Below are 8,484 nucleotides of genomic sequence, written 5' to 3' on the forward strand. Positions count from 1 at the left end.
GCCCGTGGTAGTTAAGGTGATACGCCGGCAAAATTCCCCCAGGGCCTTATTTACTTTCCATAGCAAGGGGGCGGGACCTCGAGGGTGCCTACCTGTAGCCAATCGGAGTTCCCGGTTAGGGGGCGTCTCCCCATCTCCACTCGGTGCTTAATCTGCAGCACCAAGTCGGGGTGGGGGCGTCTCCCTACCTCCGCCAACAAAAATCGGCTGAGGCGAAAGGGGGCGAGAACGCATCCGCTTCTGGCCAATCACATATCTCCAGGGCTGGGAGTGACGGGAGGGAGTCAAGGAGTTCTGACAAGTGATTGGTTAGGAGAAGTGACCCTCTCCTCCAATGGACATGCTCGACCTGTGGTGGGCGTGGCCTAGCGGCGTGACTTCTCGGAGGCACTGGCAGCCCCAGACTCGGAGAACTGGGCCGAAAAGTTGGTGAGCCATGGCGTCGGCGGTGGCGGCAGCGGCAGCAGTGCGGACCCGGATCCTGCAGGCGAGTGAGGGTGGCGACGAGGGACCGTGATGTTAGGAATGAGTCCTTACCTCCCCGACTCTAAACCATGCTCCTGCCGGACAAACTTATTGGCCCAGCCCCTTTGCAGACCCTCGTTCCACCAAACCCGTGAGTCCGGGTTGTCACTCTGTACCGTCTCTGGCCTTGAATCCAGCCCCGGAGCGTCAAGCCTGGCGCTCCGACTTTTTACTCCTGAGTCTTTCCTTTTCTGGCTCTGACCCACCCACCTCCCGTTAAGCTCAGTCCCTGCTGTCACTAGCTGGCCGCTTTCTCTCTCTGGTTCCTGCTAAGGTCTCTCTTTCACCTCTGCACCAGCTAACTATGTTCCCCAGAAACTCCCCCATTTTGGTCACCTTTCTTAGAGTACTTTTCTTTGCCAGGAGCGTCCCTTCCCCCATCCGACCTCTGTTAATAATCTGAGGTAAGGGGGCGGGGAGAGCTCACTAGGGACCTGCAACGAGGGTCAGCGAAGGAACTTTGAATCGCCTAGAAATAAATGTACCCTAGGTTTTCAAATCAAAGGCAGCCATTTGCTAGCTGTTTTCACAAACTATTATGGCTCCTAGTGTTTTTTCACAAGTTCTGGGGCCAAGTTAAACTTTCTCTGCAAAGTTAAACGGAGTTAATTTTTAGAGTTAAATAAGGGCACGTTGTTAATACTGCTTCATTCAAAAGACTAAACATTTCCCAAACAGGTGGTAGAAAATGAAAGCCTAGGAAAACACGTTCCCAAAGCCAGCTCCTCAGGTGCCAGCACACCCTCCCCTCTGCCAGACTGGCATGGGAACCCCGCAGAAGCCAACCTAAGGGCAGCTTTCGAGCCACTACGGAAGCTTCAAGCCAGTGATCCCAGCTTTGTGTATAGCCTCTTCTGTGTTTGCACCTTAGCAAGGACTTAGAATATTAAGCAAGATTTACTATGTTCCTGGCAAGATTCATAATCCTGCATTAGCAATATTGTCTCCTTCTTATTCATCCAGCCTGGGAAGGTCCTCTATGCTGTTGCACTTGTATAAAGTTTTATTTCTATTCATCAGGTTTCTATGAGTTCTACTGCAGAAATGTGTGTTTGTTAGATTATCGGTGGAGTCACCAAAAGTTCAGGATTGAATGTGCTGTTTAATGGGACAGTGTGGAGGATGGGTTGGAGGCCATAGAGGGCTGGCATGACTCCACTCCCTAGTTCTATTCTGGTATGTTTTTCTAGTAAGAGAGACAGCATTTCCACTCTACATTTCCCATTACCAACCTCTTAAAATCCTTTATAGAAATTGCCCCCACCTCCATTCATTGTTAGCCCATCACCAAAGGAGCAGAATCTCTCTTCCCACGCGTGTTACTTTTTAAACAGATATAGATTTTTTTTCTTTTTAAAAACCAATTTGAAGAAACCTCTGAACTGACTCGGGGAAAGGCCAGAACTAGTTCTTAGACAACTAGGAGTTACTGTAACGTGACACTCTGATAGAGCCTCGTCTGAATGGTCATGGTGGCACATGTACACAGGGCCAGCTCTTGGAGAAACCGTGACAGGAAAATTTCATGAGACCGCTTCAAAACCAGCCTGGGAAGGGAATCAGTCAGAGAGCAAGAAGGGAGATGAGGAGGTAAATTGAAGACGAAAGTGACAAGCAGCATATTCTAATAGTATGCCTGAAAATGCTGTAATGAAACCTGCTACTTTGTAAATGGTTACTTAAAAAAACAAGAAAAAGTAATTTCTAAACTAAAAAGTAAAACTGGAAGCTGGAGAAAGCAGGAAGGATAAGAGCACCTGCTGCTCTTCAGAGAACCTGTGTTCAGTTACCGGCACCCACACTGGGTAGCTCACAACTGTCTCTTAACCCCAGCTTGAGGCAATCTGCTGCCTTTCTGTACCCATCCATGTTGCATATACTCGCATATACACAAAAATTTTAAAGAAACTTAACAAAAACAACAACAAAAAACACCCGGGTAACATACTAAATCCCTAGCACCAGAAAAGGGGAAAAGAAAGAAAAATAAACAGAAAAAAATTGTCTAAATTTGACAGCCACGACTATCAAAGGACTGTCAGAAGAAACTAGGAAGGATCAGACTCATGTTTTCAGAGGGGCTTTTCAACTTTTTTAGGCTAGCATACAAAGTAATGAATGAGTTTTCCGTGAATTTAAATATTCGGCCTATCTTTTCTGTTTGGGGATTAGTAGAATTTAGCCTAAACTCTCTGCTTTGATATTATCTTTCCCATTCAGAGATTAAACAAAACCAGTCTTAATGAAACCCAGTGACCTGCCTCGTTGATGCCATGCCAGTCTGCAAATTTAACCCTAACTCCACTACTTTCTACAATCTCCACGAGGATTAGAATTGAAAACGTGGTAAAATGAATTGACTGACACTTCAGGTCACTGACCCATGCTCACCCAGTTAGTAACTGATGGAGCTGAGAATTTAGGACTTAGACCTCGGCAGGCCTTTTTTCCTTTACACCGTCCTAGACTTTGAACATACTCCCAGCTGTAATGCAAGGAGACAATTGGGGGTCTCCAGAGCACTGAAGGGACATAGGGAAAAGAGTCCCAAACTCAAATGGTCTAATTCAGCACAAGCTAGTCCTTAGCCAAGGGGAGAAGACAAAGGAAACAACAGGTAGGGATTTAGTATCTAGAACAGTGGTTCTCAACCTGTGGGTCATGACCCCTTGGTGTTGACCGATCCTTTCGCAGGGGTTGCATATCAGACATCCTGCCTATCAGATATTTACATTATGATTCCTAAAAGTAGCAAAATTACAATTAGGAAGTAGTAATGAAAATAATTTTATTGTTGGGGTTTACCGCAACATGAGGGACTGTATTAAAGGGTCACAACGTTAGGAAAGTTGAGAACCATTGCTCTAGAGAGTGAAAGTCAGAGGCTAGTTTCTTCAGGAATGGTGCTAATGAGTATTTCTTAGGAAATGCGAAACGGATATGAGGTCTGACCCTGCAAAAACTACATAGTGATATTTCATGATAGTGGGAGCACTGTCTGCTTTATCTTCTTTACATGAGGAAGACTGTGTAAGTTAAAACATAAAAGTAACTGACCTAGAATGCTTAAATTAGCTGATGCGTTCACCTTTTTGTTTTGTTTTGGTTTGGTTTTGGTTTTGTTTGTTTGTTTGTTTGTTTGTTTGTCGAGACAGGGTTTCTCTGTAGCTTTGGAGACTGTCCTGGAACTAGTTCTTGTAGACCAGGCTGGCCTCGAACTCACAGAGATCCGCCTGCCTCTGCCTCCCAAGTGCTGGGATTAAAAGCGTGCACCACCACTGCCCAGCTGCGTTCACTTTTTATGCTTAAGGGAGAACACATGAAACAATATTACTAACAAATTATTGCTTGGTGAGTATTCATCCTGAGTCTGTGAAATATTAACAAATCCTCAGTCTGTTAGAGGGATTAGGCTAGGGGCAGAGGACACAATGGTCTAGTGATCTAAAGAGAGAGACACTTAGTAACTAAACAAGCTGCTGTCCTGTAATGTGGAATAAAAAAATGGAAGAATTTAGGTGCTTTATGAACTCCACGATTAGGTGCTTACCCCATACCTGAGGTTGAGACTTCCTAGAAGAGATGATGGCCAACTAGAAACCTGAGGGAGCAAAGAATGAGCCAGGCAAGTGGAACGAAACAGAGTCGGACAAGAAGGACAAAAGCAAAGAAGATAGAACTTGTCCAGAAAGTGAAGCAGGATAATGTCTGACTCCAGAGTGGCTGGAGTAGAGCACAAGGAGGAAGTAGTGCTCGCACTGAGACTGGGGAAGCAGTACTACGTATGCAGTCTTGCACTGAGACTAGGGAAGCAGAAGTACTACGTACGCAGTCTTCAGAACAGCACCGCGTGCTAATCTTGATTGTAAGGGCAGCAGAAAGCCACTGGAGGTTTTGTTTTGTTTTGTTTTTTTGTTCATTTGTTTGTTTTGCTGTTTTGTTTTGCACTGCTGAGAATGGAACCCAGGAACTTGTACATGCTTGTTACTTTACCTCTAAGGTACACTCCCAGTGGAGTTCAGCATAAGTGGGTAGTCTAACCTAATTCCTCTTAGAAAGACCCTCTCTGATTATGGAATAGAAACTAGATTCAGAACTGGGAATAGTGGGGCATGCCTTTAATCACGGCACTCAGGAGGCAGAGGCAGGCAGCTGGATCTCTGTGACTTTGAGGCCAGCCTGGTCTACAGAATAAGTTATAGGACAGCCAGGACTACACAGAGAAATCCTGTCTCAAAAACAAGAGGGGGGGGAGGGAGAAAGGGAGGGAGGGAGGGAGGAAGGGAGGGAGGAAGGAGAAGGAACTGGATTCAGAACATGTAAGATTGGAAAGCCACTATTGAACTCTAAGAGACAGCTGTGGTAGTGACTTGGAAAATGACAGGGTGAAGAGAGGAGAGGGCAGTGCATTCAAAGATTTCTAGGAAGATAGATTGCCAGGCCGGGTTTAGTTCACTGATAAGAGAAAGGGAGGAGATGAGGTGACAGCATCAGCCAGGTAACTAAGGACCTTTTACTCAGGTAGGTGGGCTGTAGAAAGTAGAGCAGACTGGTGGGAGGAAAGGGAGGAGTTCAGCTATGAAAACAGTCACATGGTATTACCTGAAGGAGAAAAGTGGCTGAGAACTGCAGCCGTGAGGATGATCAGAGCCTAATGAGGCCTCTGGAGTGGTTGGAGCCTCTCAGGGAGAGTGTGTACAGAACAAGAAGAAAGAAATCCCAGGGCTAAGCCTTGGGCAATTGGTTTACTATCCGTGAAGATGAGAATAACTCTGGAAAAGAGACTGGGGGTGGATACAAAGGGAAAAAGCAGGGGTGAGGGTAGATAAGACCCCAGGACGGCACAGAGACAAGTGAAAAGACTTCAAGATATGGGAGTAATTAACCCTGTCACTTCTGCTGTGAGGCCAAGGCTAAGGAGGACTTAGAAGGATATAAAAATCACTGCTGTTTAGTCATGAAGGTTGGAGTAGATTGAAGAGTTGATGAGACTCGTGTAAAGATAATTAAGAGAAGAATATCCAAGATCTCACAGTGAAGATAAAAAGCCGACAGGTCACTGGGATTTTGCTTTGCTCTCCCCAACTCCCTGGTCCTCGTGATCTTCATCAATAGAATGCAAGGGAGACACACAATGTAGTACAGAAGCGAAGCACTCTATTGGCAAAAGTGTGCAGTGGCTGAGGGGACCATTGTCATAAAGCACACTGTCAAGAGGCAAGAGTGAGCAGCGGACAAAGAAGTCACCATCAGCTTCCTATTGCTTGAATGTTTCTTAAATCAGTTTTGTAGCACATGTTGAATATGTTTAGAGGGACAGTATGAGACTTAACATTATAGTTGAATCTCCCTCCTTAGTTCCCTGATTTTTTTACCCTACCAAATAGCAACATATAATCCTGCCATGAGGTACCTGTACCATTTTTAAAAATAGCTTCATTAAAGTGAAGTGGACACAAAATAATCTGTACATATTTTGCATATACCATTTGGTAAGCCTTAATGCCTGTGAAAGTATCACAAAATAATAAAAATAATTATTATCCCAAAACTTTCCCTTTAGCTCTCCTGACTGCTGTTCCTCTCACCCTGGGTAACTATGGATCTGATGGTGCTATAGATGAGCTACTAGCACCAAGTTTTTTGTTTTTGGTTTCTTGGGTTTGTTTTTTTTTGGTTTTTGTTTGTATTTTGTTTTGTTTTTCAAGACAGGGTTTCTCTGTAGCTTTGGAGCTTGTCCTGGAACTAGTTCTTGTAGACCAGGCTGGCCTTGAACTCACAGAGATCCGCCTGCCTTTGCCTCCCGAGTGCTGGGATTAAAGGCGTGCGCCACCACCGCCTGGCTTAGCACCGAGTTTTATATAAGTGAAATCATCTAATGTTTCGTCTCATTTTTTCCCCATGGAACAGGGTCCAGACTGACACTGAATATATGTATGATTCGATCCTTTGGCTTCCTAAAGAGCATCTCCATACTCAACAATTGCATTTTAAAATTTTACTCTTAACATATATTCTATAAAAAATGGGTTCCACTATATTTTCATATATATGCACTTTGATCATATTATCTAATAGTGGATGTTGGAGTAATTACCAAATTTGAGGCTAATAAAAGTAAAGGTGTGATAAACATTTGTTTTCAAGTATGTGTGACTATATATTTACATTTTATTACTATTTAATCTGTATCCACATTGACTATAGACAATATTATTTATGGTTTACTACATTAACATTGATTTATACTGTCTTCAACACTTACTTTAGAAATATTAAGTACTTTCATTAGATTTGTGGTGACTGTATTTTGCAAAATATAATACAATGACTAAAAAGATTATTTAAATCAAGAGTTCCCTGGAAATCCAGGACATTCTTTTTTGTTTGTTTGTTTTGTTTTGTTTTGTTTTTTTTGGGTTTGGTTTTGGTTTTTTTCTTCTGGAACCTGTCCTTGTAGACCAGGCTGGCCTCGAACTCACAGAGATCTGCCTGCCTCTGCCTCCTGAGTGCTGAGATTAAAGGCGTGCGCCACCACTGCCCAGCTCCAGAGCATGATCTTTATGATTTATTGTTTCCATAACTTTCTGTGTCTTCTAGTTTATTCTCAGGAATTTTATTTGGTTAGTTATTGGGGTTCTTTTTTTGTTTGTTTGTTTTTGTTTTTTGAGACAGGATTTCTCTGTGTAACCCTGGCTGTCCTGGAACTCACTCTGTAGACCAAGCCAGCCTCGAACTCACAGAGATCCTCCTACCTCTACCTCCTGAGTGCTGCCACTACACCTGGCATTTACCAGATACTTTTTAATCCCATAGGTTTCTTCTAAAGTAAGCTCCATATGGTACCCAGCGTCCTCCTTCTCTTCGTCGTCGGTGGTGAGTGTTTTGGGCTCTAAAATGGACTTCTGAGAAGGAATCTGTGTAATTTTCAGGCATTTTCTGTTCATACGACTGTGATCAAAAAACTCTTAATTTGCCTTGAGCTTTTTTATTGAAATTTGTATGTATGTTTTGCCTGCATGAATGCTGTGCACCATGTGGGCCTCCTGCCTGTAGAGATAGGAGATGTCAAATACCCTGGAGCTGCATACAGATGGTTGTGGGTGGGTACTGGGAAAGAACCTGGAACCTCTTAAGTGCTGAGCCATCTTCCAGCCCCTTATTTTGTGTTTTTAAAAACAGGTCTCTCGGCTTTAGGGAGGCAGAGGTAGGTGGATCTCTGAGTTCGAGTCTAGCCTGATCTACAGAGTGAGCTTCAGGATGGCCAGGGTTACTCAGAGAAACCCTATCTCTGAAACAAAACAAAACAATACAAAAAACAGGTCTCATTATGTAGACCTAGCTTGACTAGAACTCACTAGATCAGCTGACGTTCAGCTCCTGCCTCCACTCCTCCAAAGTGCTGGGGTTACAGATATGTACCACCATGCCCAGAAAATTTTTCTACCTTGGTTTTCTTATCTGTTACTCCATCTATTGTGTTTTAAACAGTTTCGGTGTTGTGAGATGCTCTTTATAATTACAATTTTTAAGGACTGTATATAATAGTCCATCCAGTGTATGTGACTTGATTTTCTTCATATGACATTTAGTGTGCTTCAGTTTTTCAATATTGTAAAGTAAGCATTCTTATATAGTTTTGAAAAATTCTTGGACTGGAGAGATGGATCAGCAGTTAAGAGCATTGACTGCTCTTCCAGAGGTTCTGAGTTCAATTCCCAGCAACCACATGGTGGCTCACAACCATCTACAGTGGGATCTGATACCCTCTTTAGAAATAAAGGCAGATAGAGCACTTGTATACATAAATAAATGAAAATCTAAAATTTTTTTTTGATTATTTTACTCTTTACTCTCACAAGGTATAAACATTTCCATTGTGACTAGAAGGTTAAATTTTTGGTGGGGAAAGGGCTAGAGAGGTGACTCAGCAGCTAGATCCAGTTATCCACCAGAATT

The 8,484-nt window shown here is 43.3% G+C and overlaps 1 protein-coding gene across 1 annotated transcript in view; it reads left to right on the top strand.

Moving 5' to 3' along the window:
• The first annotated feature begins 355 nt into the window (after window positions 1–355).
• Window positions 356–8,484, top strand: part of Aldh6a1 (aldehyde dehydrogenase 6 family member A1) — an 18,820-nt gene continuing 10,691 nt past the window's right edge. Inside the window, exons 1-2 of the mRNA XM_038338261.1 lie at window positions 356–487; window positions 7,342–7,401. Coding sequence (XP_038194189.1) covers window positions 437–487; window positions 7,342–7,401 — 111 coding nt within the window. The 5' untranslated portion in view covers window positions 356–436. The remainder of the gene's footprint in view (window positions 488–7,341; window positions 7,402–8,484) is intronic.

This window comes from Arvicola amphibius, chromosome 7 (assembly GCF_903992535.2).
Source record: "Arvicola amphibius chromosome 7, mArvAmp1.2, whole genome shotgun sequence".
Classification (NCBI taxonomy): domain Eukaryota; kingdom Metazoa; phylum Chordata; class Mammalia; order Rodentia; family Cricetidae; genus Arvicola; species Arvicola amphibius.